Source organism: Leguminivora glycinivorella, chromosome 22, assembly GCF_023078275.1.
Source record: "Leguminivora glycinivorella isolate SPB_JAAS2020 chromosome 22, LegGlyc_1.1, whole genome shotgun sequence".
NCBI lineage: Eukaryota > Metazoa > Arthropoda > Insecta > Lepidoptera > Tortricidae > Leguminivora > Leguminivora glycinivorella.
The window spans coordinates 9,456,016-9,475,479 of NC_062992.1; the positions used below are offsets into that span (position 1 = coordinate 9,456,016).

A 19,464-nucleotide genomic window follows, 5' to 3' on the forward strand; every position below is an offset into this window, starting at 1 on the left:
ATGGCTAAGAACATTCCCGACTAACTCAGCTTTCAAACAAAAAAAAAACTAAATCTAAATCAATTCATCCGTTCGGGAGCTATGACGCCACAGACAACACGTCAAACTTATAACACCCCGTCGTTTTTGCGTCGGGGGTAAAAACCGGCGACAGTACGGAATCGCAGTGACGCATCGCATCCGTACCGTTTTTACCGCCTGCTCCCCACACCGCTGCTCAAAATACGCAGACGGTACGGAAACGCAGAGACTTTCGTATGGGACACGTCGTGCGTTTTCGCACCGTCGCCGTTTTTCGAGCAGCGATGTAAGTAGCGTGCGGTAAAAACGGCACGGATACGATGCGTCACTGCGATCATGCGCGGATCCAGAGGGGGGGACACCTTACAAATAGACCACGTGACCCCCCCCCCCCCCCCCCTGGGCACGAAGCTGGATCCGCGCGTGACTGCGATTCCGTACCGTCGCCGTTTTTTAAGCATCGGTATAGTCGCATCATTAGTATGAAGAAAATTGGTTGAAGAAGGTTAGTATTATAGTACCAAACTGGTACACCACAAACATATAGTCAGTTCTGTCCTTACCATTAATCGTTGCTAACTGTACTAGACTATCATAATTGTCAACAATCACTAACATATAAGGACTACTTCTACTTAGGCGATTATTTGTGGCTTTCCATTTCAAAAGGGTTGATTCAAGATCAATAAAGTTCTTTTCATGTGAAAATTCAATGGAAATTCTGGTAAAACGATATTTATTGCACATATAGGGAACCTTCTTTAACGGAAAGCCACATTTTGAATGTTAAAGTATACAGGATGTCTCAAAATAGTAACTAAGCTGGAAAATGTCGGGTCGCGGTCGTCGTGCCAATGAGGAGGCACACTGACATTTTATTCCGCCAGGCGGCGCCTGTGCAAGTGTCTATATAGGCATGTCACTGTCATTCATATGTGAGAGAGAAAATACGACTCTGGCTCAGTCGGTAGTGACCCTGCCTGCTAAGCCGCGGTCCTGGGTTCGAATCCCGGTAAGGGCATTTATTTGTGTGATGAGCACAGATATTTGTTCCAGAGTCATGGATGTTTTCCTATGTATATGTCTTCTAAGTTATCTATTTAAGTATGTATATCGTCGCTTAGCACCCATAGTACAAGCTTTGCTTAGTTTGGGGCTAAGTTGATCTGTGTAAGGTGTCCCCAATATTTATATTTATTTTTATTTTACATATCATCTTCTCGCTCTCACGTATGGACTAATAGGGTGGCGCCATCTGTGTGCCTCCTCATTAAGACAACTAAGCCTACGCATATGTTGAAACATCCTGTATTGTTAATTTTATGAACAGTCAAACCGAAAATTTAAACTTAATACATCTGTCAGTGACACTTTGCAGAATTAATTATAGCGTTTTTATTTTAGTAATTGTAATATTTTTACACTTTTGTTAGTTTATTATAACATGTGCAAGTGAACAATGAGGAGGCACACTCAAAGGTTATGACAGATAACGCCACCCTATTAGTCCATACGTGAGAGCGAGAAGATGATATGTTTTCTCTCTCCCTCACATATGAATGACAGTGACATGCCTAGACACTTGCACAGGCGCCGCCTGGCGGGATAAAATGTCAGTGTGCCTCCTCATTATTTTTATTACTTCCTAGCTTTTGCCCGCGGCTTCACTCGCGTTAGAAAGAGACAAAAAGTAGCCTATGTCACTCTCCATCCCTTCAACTATCTCCACTTAAAAAATCACGTCAATTCGTCACTCCGTTTTGCCGTGAAAGACGGCCAAACAAACAGACACACACACTTTCCCATTTATAATATTAGTATGGATGACAGTTTCACTCAACATTCACACACCTTCACTCAATCTCTTTTAAGTTTTTTTCTACTCCCGAACTGTTATTCGTCATTTACAGGGTCGTGCACAGATCTTTAAAACCCTACATAAAGGTCTATTCCCCAAAGCCAGCGTCCGCCGGCTTTCCGCGCATGCGCGCAGTATCGAAAAAACTGAAAACGCATTGTTTGGCTCTGTAACCATGGCAACGCCTTATAACGACACTGCGGGCGTGCGCGGGAAGGCTTTGGGCAGCCGAGCTGACAGTGCAAACCTTTGAGTCAAAATAGAGGAAACAGTGTGAATTTCACGAAAGTTATTCAAGAAAACTATTAAAAACTAGTGCATAGTCGTAGAAAAAGTATTGTATGCAACGGTGTTTAACTGAGTCAAAAAATACTCGTGGCGTCTCAATAACAATTTTCGGCTTCGCCTCAAATTGTTACCCAACGCCACTCGTCTTTTTTGACCTCCTTTAAACGCCTGTTGCATAAAATACTATAACCAACTATTTGGCACTCTTTCCATCTAATAAATGTTGTGTATTAATATTAAATGCATTTTTAGCAAGTAATTTGAGTATCTGTGACTTTGTGTCTTATAAATGCATTGGAAATTGTACGGTTTAGGTATATTTTAGGGCTGAAATACATACGTGTCGATTTGGGTTAAAATTATTTTTGATGTTTTTTTTAAAGCTCGGCCACACAGCGCGTTTTGAGAGCGTTAGGCGGAGCGCAATGATAGCGGTGCCGAACGAACGCTGGCGTTGCGCCCAGCGGAACTAGAGAGCCCGGTACACCAGCGTTCGTCCGGCACACCGCTATCATTGCGCACCGCTAACGCTACGCTATCAAAACGCTTATGTGTGGCGGAGACTAAAATCAACAAGAAGCATATAATATAGGTATAACACAAAATGTTCCTAATATTTCTCAAATATTGCGAAAAAACTACTACAAACTATAGTACTTTTTGATCAGTTTTTAAATAAAAAAAACCTTTACAGTCAACCTCACCTTACAAAAAAGTAAATTTAAATTTCACGTCACATGTCAAATATGACACACATTTTCGTTCCTGTCCACTACTGGTCTGGAAATAAAAGGTAAATTAATTTTTCAGTACAAATGGTGTTTTTTTTACGCACTAGTGCGAGAAGTGGTTCATTATATGACAGGTCGAAACTTCGGAAGGTCATCTGTACTGAAAAACGTCGTACGATACACGTGCGAAAAGGAAATTCGTAACTCGTGTCGATTTAAAACACTCCCTTCGGTCGTGTTTTAATTTATCGCCACTCGTTTCGAACTTCCTTTTTTACGCACTTGTATCGTAATGTACTATTACAGTACAGATGGTGCTTTTTCCCGCACTAGTGCGCAAAGTGGTTCATTTCTTATCAGATCGAAACTTCAGATAGCCTTCTGTACTGAAAAACGTCGATACACGTGCGAAAAGGAAATTCATAACTCGTGTCGATTTAAAACGCCCGCGGTCACAGTATAATAAAGAGTACTATCGTACAGTATTGCCACTTCCGCTCCCCGCTGAAAGTGCCGCGCACTCCTCTCGGTTACCTCACAGTTACCGCCTGTCAAAAACGCGAACAGTCGACCTGTCATATCTCACTCATACAAGCATAGTACGCGTTCACCTACACGAGCTTAGACTGTGTGCTAGGAACGCGCCTCTTTCATATATTTGATCTCTAGTGTCTGAGATGAGACCGGGGGCTGCCTTCTGTGGTAGTCTTCTAGTCTATAATCGAAGGCAGGCTATCAAACTATATTCAATTCTGATTTTTCTCTAATATGGCTAGCTCGTCTTCAGTTTTCTGAAAATTGGCCTCCGAAGAACCATTGCTTGAATGTGAGCGACTGCTATTCTTCTTATCATCTTCATAGAGATTTGGGTCTAACCTGGAGTACTCGTTGAATTTGTCTCGTTTCTCATGGGTCCGGGGACTGCCTTTTCTGTGGTAGTCGTCTAGTCTGTAGTCGAAGGTGGTGCCATAGGCGCTCCCGTCTGAGATCCTGTTTAGTTTGTGTATCTGCTCTCTTAGTTCACAGACCTGGAAAAAAGAGGTATTTCGCTGTATTAATAATAATTATGCTACTTACGACAAAATTTAGATAAATTCCATAGTTGTTTTTAAAGAAGCTGGAGTTATGAGCGTCGTCTTTCTTGAGTCCTTCAGACTTGCTAAGGTTTGGCAACAATTAGGTATATTTCTTTTCAGTACAGATGGTGTTTTTTTTACGCACTAGTGCGAGAAGTGGTTCATTATATGCCAAGTCGAAACTTTGGAGGGCCATCTGTACTGAAAAACGTCGTACGATACACGTGCTAAAAGGAAATTCGTAACTCGTGTTTTAATTTATCGCCACTCGTTTCGAACTTCCTTTTTTTCGCACTAGTATCGTAATATACTATTCTGTCTAATGGCAAATTTTTCTATTAACTCCATAATTTCCATTAAATATGTAGCCCTACTAAAACGACACTTTTTTTTTGGTATGAATAGTAGACGTTTAACCACGATCACACCTGATGGTACGTGATGATGCGGTCTACGGTGGAGCACGCTTACCTACGAGATACCTATTTACTCTTGCTTTAAAGAGACCTGGATTGTACTCGTACGGAAACACAGACGGCATTCCACTCCTTGGCGGTTCGCAAAAGAATTATTGAAGCGAAACGCTTAGTGCGTATTTTTGGAATACTAACCGTGAAGCGATGCCGCATTGCCGATTGTCCAAAAACTGAATCACATACCTGACTATAAAGTTTCTTATTCTCCCTCAGTATCGCTATATTTTCTGTCTCCATCAACTCCCTCTTACTCCACTGTATTGTGTTGTCCGACTTCAGCTTCTCAATCTCCATCCTCATCTCCGCTATCTTCTCCTCCAGCGTCTGCTTAGCCGCCACCTCATCCTGCAACTCATTCTGTAACCGTTCCACCTCGCTATGACTAGAATCCGTTGATCCCAACGTCCTATCATTATGTGTTTCTTGCATCTTCATATTATTTAACTCGGCGGTCAACGTTTCTACTTTAGCTAGTAGGAACGCTTTCTGATCCTTCTCCGTCTGCAAACTTTTACAAGTCTCGTCCAATCTCAGTCTCATTTCGCTTAGTTTGCTAGCGAGAACGTTATCTACATTAGAGAATTTGTGTGAGTCTAATGATGCTCTTTGTCGGGGTTCGTTCGGGGAGACATAACCTTTCCTTCTTAATTCAACTCCGTCTTCAGTAGTGAGTTCACCGGAGACTATTCTGCTTTCACCGATAGTTAGTAGTTTTTCGTTGTCTTTAATAACATCAGTCAACTGTTGGCCTAGGTTAGTTTTTTCCGCTTTGAGCATAGATAACTCTTTGCTTAAGGAATCTACTTTTGTTTTGAGCTGTTTCGCTTCTTCTCTTGCCTTGTTTCTTTCATTGCGGACCTTGCTCCACTTATCCCGCCAGTTGGCAGTGCAATCTGACCACCAGCGCATGGTTTTCTCCATCTGCGTGGCGCGGGCTCGAGCCTCGTCGAGCTCCCGTTGGATGAGGGCCTCCTTGGCCTCCCAGTCGGTGGTGGAGTACCGAAGGTCGGGCTCCCGACTGCGGCGGTGGCTGCCTCCGTGTGAACTTTGCGCCATCTTTCATTTGTTATTGATCTGTAATAGAAAAAAACAACCTTTAAGAAAATAGTTTTACTAGTCTCATTTCGGTAGCTAAACTAGCTAATTTGGTACAGGGGTAGATGAATGAGTGTTCTATTTGTATAATGTATGATACTTTGTGAAGACCATTTCAATTTCAGTAAATATCTTCGGGTCCCCGTGTATTGACAGGTTAAGAAATTCACCACCCCTTTTCCTCCTGTGGGTATCGACCTTGGGATATGGATTAATTGTGGTGTGGGCCCAGGGCCGGATTAAGGATAGAGCGAGTGGAGCGGCCGCTCTAAACACCAAATGGTAGGAGGGGCGCCAAAAAGCAACATGGTAAAAAAAACAGATGGTATTTTTTTAAGTGAAAAAGTTTTTTAAACAGCTCTGCCGCTCTACCCTGATTGAGAGCAAGCGCGGATCCATCTTCGTTCCCAGGAGGGGGTCACGTGATAAAGGCCCGGGGCCCCAGGGGGGGGGTCACGTGGTAAAGGCCCGAGGCCCCAGGGGTGGGTCGAGTGGTCTATTTGTATGGCCAACTTAGGCTCCAGGGGGGAGGGAGGGTCATACTCCCATGACCCCCCCCCCCGGATCCGCGCATGATTGAGAGCTGTACTGTGTGGACTATGGGCTAGCGACATCAAGATTTCGATTTCTTTTAACTCCTCAACAGCTAAGAGTAGCACTGAGACTTAAGCAGTTTCATGTGCCGTATTGCGACAGGCGTCAGTTTAAGGACCAGTTGCATCAACCACAATTAACGGACACATCGACGTCTGCAGAAGTCTATGGAAATTCCTATACAAAAAAAAATACGAACGATAAATTCGGCAACGGGTGGTTTGGTGCAACTGACCCTAAGTGAACAATTCTTTTTGTTTTGCCACTTTTATAAAATGTGATATTTTTGAAAAATATTATGCTATTTTTACTCAGAATCACTAGCTAGTAGTTATAAAAATTGTCCCATACGATTTTTTCTTATTTTGATACCATTTTCCGTACATGTTTTGCTGGGTAACAAAAGAGGAAAGTAACAAAAATGTATGGAAATTCTGGGACACTGTCTCCCAGTGAGATCGAAAGTACTCGTGATTCTGAGTACAATTGACCTAAAATTCCCTAAAAAAAAAATGGCAAAAAAAAAGAAATGCTCAAGTATGTATGTATGTTTGCAGTACAGCAATGGCTAAGACCCCGTGTACCCCGACGGCCTGCCCGCCGCCGCCGCAGCCGCCGTGCCCGGCCGTGTGCCCGCCGCCCCCGCCGGCGCCCTCCTGCAGGACCAAGCCCATCATGCGCGGTTTGCACTGGGCCCAGACGAAGAGAAAGCTGGCTGAGGCGCTCCTGCTGAGCGCTGTTGCTGGCTTCACCGTATACATGCTGTATACGAGGCCGCACATGGCGCGTTATAAGGAATTTTACGCGTAAGTTTCTTGACTTATATTGACACCTTACACAGATCAACCTAGCCCCAAACTAAGCAAAGCTTGTGCTATGGGTGCTAGACGACGATATACTTACTTATATAAGTAAGTATATACTTAATATTATAAATGGGAAAGTGTGTGTGTGTGTGTGTTTGTCCGTCTTTCACGGCCAAACGAAGCGACGCGACGAATTGACGTGATTTTTTAAGTGGAGATAGTTGAAGGTATGGAGAGTGACATAGGCTACGTTTTCTCTTTCTGACGCGTGCGAAGCCGCGGGGAAAATATTATAATAGTATGGATTTACAATACATCCCAACATTTCGAACACTTTACTGTGTTCACGGTCGGTCAATGGGTGACATTATAATCCCACATACCTAATCCGTTTCCATATTTTTTTTTCATGCGTCATTCCTTTTGCAAAGGCTGCCCATTTCATTTTCATTTTGCTGAGCATTTCTTTTTTTTTTTGCCAATAAAAAATTTTGATTGTTTTAGGGAATTTTAGATCAATTGTACTCAGAATCACGAGTACTTTCAATCTCACTGGGAGACAAAAAGTGTCCCAGAATTTCCATACATTTTTGTTACTTTTCTCTTTTGTTACCCCATAGTGTAGTAAATGTACGGAAAATGGTAACAAAATAAGAAAAAATCGTATGGGACAATTTTTTTAATTACTAGGATTGAATTTAATTTAGTTTCATTTGTAGGCTAATTTGACCCTAATTGTTTTATTTTATATTGTATTACACAAAGTACACTAAAACATAATAAATATTAAACTAAAACTAACTTAAACTATAAATATATCAAAAAAAACTTATACAATAAAAAAAAAAACAACAACTCAATCATAAAAAAAACACCCCCTCCAGCTGTTCCGCCTGCGGCATGGTGCCAATTACACTGGCAGCGTTTCCTCGCTGTATTGCTAGGGCAATGCGTTGCGAGAAATACGCGCCAGCCCTCGGGTCCCTTGTGGTGTCCACCAGCCGAGTCGACAGAGCTCTTACAAAGGCCTTCATGTTGGCCGACCAAGGGCCCAGCGTCTCCACCGCGAGCGCCGCAAACTCGTAGTCCTTATGCAAGGACGAGTATTTGCGGCGCTTAAGGACCTGAGCCTGGTCAGCCGCACCACCGGCCTGGATACGGGTTGCCCCAATGTGGGACCCTGCAAGGGTGTCAACGCATGTAGCGTCCCACACCAGGGCTCTCCCTAACTTCCACGGCACCAATGTAACTCCATCGGGACGCTTGCCGTCATCTCTCGCCATACCCACTGGTTCCAAAATTGAAGGCACAGAGACGGTAGCAAGCGCGCGACGAACTAAATCGTTGATGGTGCCGTGGCGGTATATACGGCCGGCGCTTTTGACGCAAGAGAGGCCATGGCGACCCAGCTGATCCACACCTTTGCCGCAGGCACACGTGTGTGGAACACATATTGTGCACCCAAGCCTCAAACCAATAGCTATTCTTAGGCTGCTCGAGTCCAAAACAGTGCCTATTGTTTTGGAAGGGAGAGCCTGTAACCAATGGCCCGACTCGGGGGCCGAAACCGCCAGGATGCGGGCGCGCTCGAAATCGTCCAGACTATTTTCAAGGAGCGAGGAATGAACAGCTTCCAAACGAGGGACGTCCCAAGCACGCTGAACGTGCCTAGCGTCTGGGATGTCCGCACTCGGGCACGACTGGCACCATGTTTCTCTGGCCTCCGTAAGGCCCGCTACCTCATCATCGAGTATCTGTGGAAGGTTTAGAATGACACCGATGAGAGACAGGGAGCCGTATACGGAAGACAGAAACGCAGGTAAAGCGGTACTAGCCGAAGTGCGAATTCCAAGACCACCAAATTTAATCGGGAGAACCGCCTGGGTCCATTGACCATCCTCAAACGATATATTTAAAACTTTGGATAGTGTATCCTGAAGGGAAATGTCAATGGACTCAGTAATTGAAGGATATTTCCAAATTGCGCAGCTACGGAGCAAGTACATAAATTTCGGGGTAAATAGGCAGAAGCGGATGATAAACAGCGCCATATGAGGGTTAATTTTGAAAAGAAATTCTGACGTACTGTTAAATAAATTTAGATGGTGGTTAATGACCGGTGCAATAGATTCATTAAAAATTGGTGAGCCTAAAAGGGTGAGAGTTGAGATTGAACAGCTTGAAATATTCGGCAAAACTGCACTAAAATTGCACAAAATTTCGTTTTTCCTGTCATTCGGAAGATTGTCAGGTATAAAGATTTCGCATTTTGCAGGATTAAGTGACAATCCGATTTCTGAAAACTTCTCTATAATGAATTTTAAATCCTCTAAAACTGTTAAAGCCTCTCCTCCCAGTGACCCATCGTCTAAATACCATAAATTAAATTTTGATTTTAAATTTGATATGATTGGATGAATGACAAGGCTAAAGATGGCTGGCCCAAGCGGGTCCCCTTGTTGGCAGCCCATGCTAGAAGAAATGATGTACTCTCCGAATAGCAATTTAGACGGCGCTCCGTAGCATTGCCACATATATTTGTAGATATCCGGCAAATCGTTTTTCACAGCCGCCAGCAGAGCACCACGATCGATCGAATTAAAAGCGTTTTTCACGTCTATTTTCACAAAAACTTCGAAATCCGGGCGACTTAAAAACGTACGTGCAGCATGTACAGCCGCCTCACATCCGTTTTTTATACCGAATCCTAACTGCCGAGGCTTGAATATATGTCTCAGCTTCTCGCTGAACTTCCTGCAACACAACTTTGAGGCCAGTCGTCTGTACGTGCAGCCCACGGCAATTGGGCGAATACCACCACCTTTTTTTTCGAGAGCAACTAAGTTGGCTCCGTACAGCAGCGGGGCTATCTCGGCGTGCACGAGTCCTGATAGCATTAAGTTCATAAGACCCGTTATTTGTTTAACTAGGGCAGAACTCGTGTCACCCAATGACGTGGCGGTTAGGTCCTTCAGGTGTTGGGGTGATAGTCCATCCATTCCTCCGGCGGATCCGTTGGGAAAAGACCATATTGCAGATGTTACAGCATCTTCCGACACCACAACTGAGGGATCATCAGTGCCGGGGGATCCGGAAGTATGGAACTAGCGTCAGGGACTGGATGTTTTTCCTTCAGAGCTTCATAGATCTCGGGTGAACGTGCAGCTAAGTCGTCGTGCGAAAAAAGAAGCCTAGCAGCTCCGCTCACATTTCCTTCTGAAAGTTTATTTTCTACAGATTTCACTTTGGAAGCTACTGAACTAGCAGGAAGATGTGTGTAAATATTACGAACGCGCGGCATAAGAGACGAGTCGGGAATAAATGTATTGTTTTTTATTTGAGAGGTGAGTGATAATTTACAGGATTTATCCGCATGTAAAACTTTGTAAGGAAAAGTGAGTAGACTTTCCCATGCCTTGTAAGAATTTTCAGCAACAACCCTAGCTATACACTCGGTGAGGCTGCGTGCAACAGTAATGCGTGCAGCACGGGGTATTCTTTTTATGATTGGGTTATTTGTTTTCAAAAGCCCCAACTTTTTGACGATTAACCCTAATTTATATGTTTAATTGAATAAATACTTTCATGAATAATTATAGCACTAACCGAAGGCAATATTAAATAAATAAAAACCATACTAAAATAAAAGTTGCGCTCTCGGAAATGTGTCGTAGATACAGAAAAAAAAAATAACAACAAATTAATGCATTTTAAATAGTCAAGCCAAATATTTTGAACTAGCTTTTGCCTGTGGTTTCGCTCGCGTTAGAAAGAGACAAAAAGTAGCCTATGTCACTCTCCATCCCTTCAACTATGTCCATTTAAAAAATCACGACATTTCATCGCTCCGTTTTGGCGGTAAAGGCGGACAAACAAACAGACACACACACTTGCCCATTTATAATATTAGTATGGATAAGGAGTTTGTGAAGTTAGGATATGTAGAGTTAGAAGCTTGGCTCTATTTTTTAATTTTAACAAGATTTTATGAGCATTCAAGGAAATATGAAATACATATTTATTCTGTAGTTTCACAGTGCCTTTGTTTAAACTGTTCCTGAAAACGATTGAAAATAGACGCGGAAAAATGATCGGACATTTGATGCGACACAACCACTTTTTTATTACTATTCTGGAGGGACGGATCGGACGTAAGAGAGGTCGAGGAAAGCCCAGATGCAGCTACACGGACCAAATAAAAGAAAAAGTAGGGGCCGTGTCGTATCAAAGAGTCAAAGAGCTGGCACAGGATAGAAAAAGTAGGAAAATACTTCACCGACAAGAGAATAACTTTATGATGATGAGTTTAAACTGTAATGCTGTGTTACTTATTGATTAAATAAATAAATAGGAAGTCAAAAATGTATACTTCGAAAGCACTTTTGTTTTGTATGATAAAACATATCGTCACTACTTTTAAAAAATCACGTATCTCACGCTGTTCCTCAAAGTTACAACGCAGTAAGTCTATATGCATTCCATACATACTTACTACAATTTTCTTTTCATTGACAGACGAAGATACAAGTTTTTTTTAAAGTAGTGACGATATGCTGTAGCAACATTACAGCATATATTTTCTGAAGACCATTTTTTTTGCCAAAGTGGCACACAAAATAAATAAAGTTTCTAAATAATTTAAGTATACATACAGGTCATTAAGAAGGGGATGATCAGTTCTCCAAGATACAAACAGTCCTGATTTTCTCCTAAATATGGTTAGCTACAGTAACATCAAAACTATACTTCTGTTTTCTGGAGGTTTACTATGTTTTGACCACTTTGATTCATTGAGCAGGCTTTGTTTCCAACAGGTATGAAACAGGTATGAAGTCTTGACTTATTTATAACAAACATGTTGACGAGATTTGATAGATTATACACCGTGTTTTTTTTTGTTTTCCGTTAAATTCAACACATTGTTAGGTTCATTATCAGGAACCAACCTGTATCACTTTTAGTTAAATTCGCAAAAATATTTTTTCTTCGTTTTCATACATAATAAATGAATTAATCAGTGTGAGAGACCCTTAAGGATAACATTCAAGTTAGTGTCAAGTGACTGACGGCACATGTCAAAATAAACAACATTAGGAAGTGGTAAAGGCTGTCACACACGTGTTCAGTAATTATTTTTATTTCTTTAATAACTCAGTAACCGTAAGAGTTAAGATGCTAGTTTCTTACAGAAATAATTGTATTTGATCTAAAGAACCTTCCCTTAAAGTTAACGGAATTCAATAAAAACATGGTGTATATGTCTTATGTATCAGACTATGGTGGTTAAAATGTTTGCTTCGCTATAATGCCAATATGCCACTAAATAGACACAGACTGTCAAAATTAAATTAAATTACAACTTATAATGAAATAAATAACCCATTTAGATCACAACTATCTCCTTGTTATGGTTCATGATAAACAACTCCCTAGGAGATGTAGGCACAGAAGTGAGACTAGTTCAGTGACATTTAGGGCAATAGATGGCGTTACAAAAATTTGAAAACTATTTGATTCAATGCCTAACTTTTATGAGTAGGTACAAACTGTCAAGGCAACTGAACTGTTTCAATTATGACACTTTCACCTTTCTCTTTTGTTATTTTTAATAAACTTACTACTTGCAATATATTTTATAGCGGGACAATTTTAACAACAAAAGTAGAATAACGGAACATAAATCGATCACCAAAACCATGCTAAAAATTATATAAAAATAAATACCTGCACAGTGTGAAAGAAGAACCATTAACGTATTTTCATTGTATTATCACTTATGCACTGTGATAGTAGATAACACTATTTATTTTTGCAATTAAATGTCTAAAATAGGCCTTTTCGTACAATCAACCATTTCCATACTTTTAAGGTTCGTACTCATTGACGAAATACCTAAAATTCGGCATTTTGAAATATAAGTATTCTATGATTGGAGCTACTAAATTTATACTGGATGATCTGTATATCCTCTCTTGTATTTAACTAATTTGTAAAACATTATGTTAAAGTAGAACATAAGATAAAACCTGATTAAAAGTAAATTTAAATAAAATACCATACAGTGAGCACAAACCTTTATTGTGACGCACTTGGTGCAGTGACGCATACGTTTCTGTCTACGCAGCAATCGTTGTTAATCAATGTCAACTTCTCAAATAAACAAATAGAATTAATTGTATAATTTGAATTGTATTTTGTTGCAGGCTTTCTGAATTTGAAGATTGGGCAGATGAAATGGCAAAAAAGGGTTTGTTTCAAGCTGTTCCTAAAGAAGGTTTTCCTAAGAAAGACAAGAAGTAATTTATACTTATTTATCGTTATTTAAATTAAATAAATATTGGTTGAAAATGTCAATGATTATTATTACGTCTTACCATATCTCGGGACCATGGGGTCCCGGACTTTTGGGAGGCATGTGTGGGGCCGAAGCCAACAGCACAGAGGCCCTTTTAGACACTTTAATCTAAAGGCAAGGGATAAATACACGTGGCGGATACCATCCCCGAGCGCACAATATGAAGCTCGGAACACACTACGCGGACGTCCGTCGTAAAACGACCGCGACCGCGACCTATCAGAGTGCACGGAACAAAAGATCCAGCGAGCCAGATTTCGATCGGACGTCCATGCGCTCAAGGCCACGTCCGCGTCCGTCGACCGATAGTTTGCACGGTTATGTGTATTTCCATTGTCCAGATTCCCGTCCGCGGTCGATTCACGACGGACGTCCGCGTAGTGTGTTCCTAGCTTGATGCATCCGGAGATGGTCCCCGCCAGGTTATTATTATGTAAATGGCAACCTCGTAGTGCCGTCCCTTTCAAATCAATATCTATGAAACGGGATGACACTACGTTGTTGCCACTTTTTGAGTTTATCGTGAAAATCTAAATTTCGCGATCCTCTTTCCTGTCTTTCTCCTTTTTTATTCGTCTATGAACTCTATGAGCATAAAGCTAGGAACATACTACGCGGACGTCCGTCGTAAAACGACCGCGACCGCGACCTATCAGTGTGCACGGAACAAAACATCCAGAGAGCCAGATTTCGATCGGACGTCCGTGCGCTCAAGGCCACGTCCGCGTCCGTCGACCGATAGTTTGCACGGTAAAGCTAGGAACACACTACGCGGACGTCCGTCGTGAATCGACCGCGGACGGGAATCTGGACAATGACATTACACATAACCGTGCAAACTATCGGTCGACGGACGCGGACGTGGCCTTGAGCGCACGGACGTCCGATCGAAATCTGGCTCTCTGGATGTTTTGTTCCGTGCACACTGATAGGTCGCGGTCGCGGTCGTTTTACGACGGACGTCCGCGTAGTGTGTTCCGAGCTTTATGTGTATTTCCATTGTCCAGATTCCCGTCCGCGGTCGATTCACGACGGACGTCCGCGTAGTATGTTCCTGGCTTTATAGTGCAAGTTGAGGATCCCTTCCGGCTTCCGGTTGTCATCATGTCCAAGTCCAAGGGGCTGTTTAAGTATCACGTAAGACTATTTTGGAGGTAGAACAGGGCTATTTAAGTTCTTTTTGAAGTCTAAGCGGATTTTTAGTTAGGTATTACCATGTAGTTTACCATATGTATAGGCATGGCATACCATTTATAGCTACCGTCACCAGTCAGTATAATAAAATATAATATCTGCTCTACCAGTCAGTATAAAGTTTAAGGCCTGATTTAGACGGCGTGCGAACTCGCATGCGATTTTAGTTACATTGCGGGCTGTTGATTTACATACAATTTTGCACAGCCATCAAATACCGCAATGTAATAAAACTAGTATGCGAGTACTCGTACCATCTAAATGGGCCCTAACTTTCGTGACTTGAAATCCTCGCAACGCTCAAGATTCACTTTCCACTAAGAAAGTACAGAATAGAACATATTCGTAAAGTTATCACTGTATTGTACTCGTATTTTCTGAAAAGATATATTATGTCGATTCCTCTACTGCGGGTGACGGAGTTACATTTTCAAAAAGTGAGACCTTTTCGAAATTATCAGCGTAGGGGGTTGTATATTTGTAAGGAGGGAAACTTTGTGAGTATTGTATTTCTTTCGATGGAAAAAGGTACAAAATAGCAGGACTGTGTGATAAATTGGTAATAAGATTCCTGAGTTTGGAGGACTACTATTATATAATTAAAAATGGGTATTAGGTACTGGTAGTTTTTTTTTTATAAAACTGTTAAGTTTGTATTACTATCGCGTATGCCCACTTCTTGTGATGCAATAACAGTTTTATGAAATAATGTCCTCAGCGTAATGAAATGCAAGTCAACTTCTATTGAGCACGTAATTATTATAATTTTTTTGATAAATTTTGCTGATATAAAAAAAAGTGATCACAGGAAGTGATTCGTGTCCTCACGTTTCATGGCGGCAACCAATAGGAATCTTCGTAATTTATTACAAAACATAGAGATTATATTTTCCACCAATCATTCGCTATCTTCAACGGAGCATGAAAGTCCACTGGTACAACTTTGTAATGTAGTCGCCATTTAAATACATAATTTTATTTTCAGCGATTGTATACGGCATTTTTTAAGTTTACTATTTTATTTGAACAAAAAAGTTTAGAACTATTTAAATACATTTTGTTACAATAAACGAAAGCTCCTTATGGGTTTTATATTTGACCGAAAATTGCCACCTCACAAAAGTTATACCTTGCATGTTTGTCTAGTCCGAGTCAATGCGCATGTCAAGTTGAAAATTGCAAATGGCGGCCGTTGTTATTGTTCGTACCGAATTAACTATTTGTAAATTATATACCAATCTTTTTAGCGATTTTTCTACTGGACTGATATATTGATGCGATGCTGTAACTTCTTAAAATTCAGCACGACGCATTTTATGTACGTTTTTATGTGCTTCAAGTGATTTTTCGGTATTTTATGTGTGTCATGCAAATGGGGTAAGCTGGAATTATCGGATGTCGCTTAGGTTGTTTTGGATAGTTTCAATAGGAAAATGGAGTGAAGTTCTGTGACCTAAAGTGCTAAAATGGAATCAGCATAAAGTATTTTAACTATCGCGTTACGTTTAAAGTGAAAAAAGAGTCAGGAACGGCTGTAATTTGCGAATGTTCCATGCCGTGACTGCACTCCCCCGTACATTTCAAAATGGCTGCTGCTCTTCACGATGTATGAGCTTTGCGTCACTGGAACATAGATCAGTGGACTCGATTTGTGTAGCAATATCAGTGATTCTAGTCTTGTGATTCGTTGTGAAAAATCGAAAATAAGCCAAGAAGAAAGCCCCGAACGCACCAGGGGCGGGACAAAAGTGGCGTATCATATGTTTTTGGAGTAGTGGACACTGGCCATTAAAGACTGATATTGCCTAGCGAAGCGATCGCGCCGGATAGTAATGTTGCGCTTGAATTTCCAGGATGATTTTCATCACAATGGAATAGAACTTGTGTGGAATTGAACGGAATGTGACATTGTATGAGAGGTAAGTTTATTTTTTTGGTTTATTTACATTTCGCGTAGTGTTAAGGGTGGTACGTCTAAATGGACATGGGGTCGAACGGAGCGATGTCGCGGCCGTCGGAGTGGCCGCGGCCGTGTCCCCGTGGTCCGAGCGTGTGTAAAAGCACGTTTAATTTCCTATGTTTTAATCTGCACGCTAATTAAGTTAAATTTTCGGGTTGTGTAACTGTGTTGTTGTGTTTTCGGCTGTCGAAACGTCGACCTTGCGATTACGTGCAAGGATCTCATGTATTGTGTGACAGTTCTTTGCTCCTGTTGCGTATATTCCGATTGTGCGCTGATGAAAGGTGAAACTAGATACCACGTTATTTTATTCTTATTGGCATTAGCACATGATTGTTTGTCAATAGTGTCAACTACGTAAATAGGTGTTAGGTTAGGCATGGAATATTACAATAGTAAGTTCCTGACTTACAGCAATACATTGATAACAGTGCTTTATGAATGAAGGTAATATTATCAGTGCAATGTTTTTTGTCTCATTTCATCATGTTATATACATTGCTGTTATATCAGTACCTTGCTCATTGTGTAATATCTCAGAAAAAATATTGTTTACAAATATGTAAGTAAAGTAATGATATTTTTTTTCTTCTTGAACCCATCTTGAGTTTTTAAAATTCAGTGTGAATCTTGATTTCTTATCTTTCAAGTCCTACTACTACATATTAAAATAATGTGTAACAGAAATATAGTATGGCAAAAAACTATCTATGCTATCAATATTACTAAATTTAGATGTATACTCAACACTGATGTTTGACTGGCTAACTTTGTTTGAGTAATTATTTATACCTACTATTTTTATTGAGCATTTTATCATTGCTCTGTAAATAAATAGAAAGGTATTAAATGCATCTATTTACGAAGTACTTTATTTGACAAATTGTACTACTTATTTTTATCCTTAATATTTGTTTGTGAATTCTTTTAATCATAATTATCAGTGTCCTAAATCTGTGACCTACTTCTGAAAAGTATTACAAAGTAAAGTTTTTCTTTGGCCTCATAAGTTACCGCATACTTTTACAAATCTTTACTACTTTTAAAAAATCTCTTATCTCACGCTGTTCCTCAAAGTTAAAACGCAGTAAGTCTATATGCATTCTATACATACTTACTACAAGTTTGTTTTCATTGACAGATGAAGATACAAGTTTTTTTAAAAGTAGTGACGAAATACAACATTCATTGAATTTTGAAATAAAAATTCCAAATCAAAGAACATCAACTGAGTTTTCGCATTTTTCATAATTGACACATGGGTGATTCTAAGTTAAGAGGTACTTTCGACGGCACTGACAAAAAAATATATTTTTTCAAGATAATACTTCATAATAACATATTTATTTTATAAAACTAAATGTTTTCTACCTGGGCACTCAAAATTATTACAGAAATTCATTTAAATTAGTCACAATCAGCTCTAATGTAGGAAAAATGTCTCTCCCCTGGCCTGTCCCCCAACCGAATTTATTTGTCAACAAGTAATTATGACTTTGTTAAAATTCACTTATTATTTTAATAGCCTTAATTTTACAAACATAAATAACTAAGGAACAGTATTTTATGAGTGGAATTTCTTATATTACTGTATTTAACAACAATTATGAACTCCAAACTTTGTCCTACGTGTTTCGTGTCTCGTCCCCTGGCTTTTTAGTTTTCGTTCAAAAGTCGGTTTAATTTGTTAATCTGTGGAGGTTCTGTCCTCTAATACACAGGGTGTTATGTGAAGTTACCGTCAAGACGCGCGTAAGGCAACTATGCATCCGTTTTGTTGATTATTTCGGCCACGGCACTCGCTGGGTACAGAAATGTTGAGTGAATGCAGTCTTTCCTCTGGTCACTTTTATTTCACAATCATTTGTTTAAATACTAATATATATAACAATATCCACTGTAAATGTTGAATATATTGTTACGTTTATTTATGAATTGCGTACGAGAAACACTTTTACAGCTATTTTTGATTTTCATCGAAAATGTATCTCCCCTGGCGTATCAAAAAAGCCAGGGGAGATACTTTTGTACTAGATTTGATTATTTTTATTTCCGTTTTCTCTTAACCTTTGTTTAGCGTTGTACCTATTTTTATTTTAGCTTTACGATAGAAGGTTTTCTTTCCAGAAAAACGCAACTATTAAGAAAAAAGAGGACACATTCACATTCAACTTCATATGAAATTTTCGTGAAGCTGTTTAATAAAAAGGTTTAATACTGATATTAAAAGGATAGGTTTTTGTTTACTTGTTGCCTATTGATTGTACATTAAAATTATTATTGTTTTAATGGATAATATGGAGAAGTGAAAAATAAGACAACTCATTAAGGAATTATCACTTTTTTTGCTGTAAGAATGTTATGAAATGTAAAGTCTGAGTATAAATAATCAATAATTATAATAAAAACAATAAATAGAGTTAATTCTCAAAAAATAAAACTAAATTTTTCATACAACTGTCTCTTCCCTGGTCACAAAGTATCCTCCCCTGTGCAACAGTATCTCCCCTGGACTGAGTATTTCCCCTGGTCGCTGATAAAACACGATAAAACAAATAAATTGACTGGTCCTCTTTGTAAACACTTCAAATTGGCAGTTTTAACTAATACAAATAAACAAATAGGTAAAAAACAACAAAAAAGTTCGCGCCGTTCTCCATACAACGTATTACCTCTTAACTTAGAATCACCCACATACACCTGTTAAGACACTACAAATATTAGGCTGCTGAGGACTGGAGTTCTGTTTAGTCCTTATTAAAAAGAGTTGAAATAATAGTGAAATAAAGTTCAGGTAAATTATGTTGAAAATGAAAACTGACATTTTATACCTGTATTAAAATGCAAAACCTAAAAAATCTGAAAATAGAAATAAATGGCAACTAAGATGTTTGCTGCAGCAATTACAGATATAGTGCGAAAAGGGTTTTCTTCATATTTTCCGGAAACATTCCTATTTGTCATGCTAGTTCAGTCAATTTCAGTACATCTTGTACTGAGACTGACTGAA

General features: G+C 39.9%; 2 protein-coding genes across 3 annotated transcripts; one reads left to right on the forward strand and one right to left on the reverse strand.

The window, feature by feature from the left end:
- Positions 1-2,823: 2,823 nt before the first annotated feature.
- LOC125238011 (coiled-coil domain-containing protein 102A) lies at positions 2,824-12,785 on the reverse strand. 2 transcript variants are annotated; one of them, XM_048145290.1, is made up of 4 exons: positions 12,670-12,785; positions 4,634-5,524; positions 3,775-3,926; positions 2,824-2,947 (listed from the first exon to the last, which is right to left on the reverse strand). In XM_048145290.1, the coding sequence occupies exons 2-4, from the start codon at positions 5,504-5,506 to the stop codon at positions 2,908-2,910; spliced, it is 1,065 nt and encodes a 354-aa protein (XP_048001247.1). In that variant the 5' UTR covers positions 5,507-5,524; positions 12,670-12,785; the 3' UTR covers positions 2,824-2,907. The 2 variants fall into 2 exon arrangements, with proteins under 2 accessions (XP_048001247.1, XP_048001246.1); XM_048145289.1 differs by lacking the exon at positions 2,824-2,947 and having other exon boundaries at positions 3,449-3,926.
- LOC125238012 lies at positions 2,939-13,299 on the forward strand. The gene is made up of 3 exons (XM_048145291.1): positions 2,939-2,960; positions 6,702-6,945; positions 13,149-13,299. Exons 2-3 carry the CDS (start codon positions 6,704-6,706, stop codon positions 13,243-13,245), a joined length of 339 nt encoding a protein of 112 aa, XP_048001248.1. The 5' UTR covers positions 2,939-2,960; positions 6,702-6,703; the 3' UTR covers positions 13,246-13,299.
- The last annotated feature ends 6,165 nt before the right edge of the window (positions 13,300-19,464 follow it).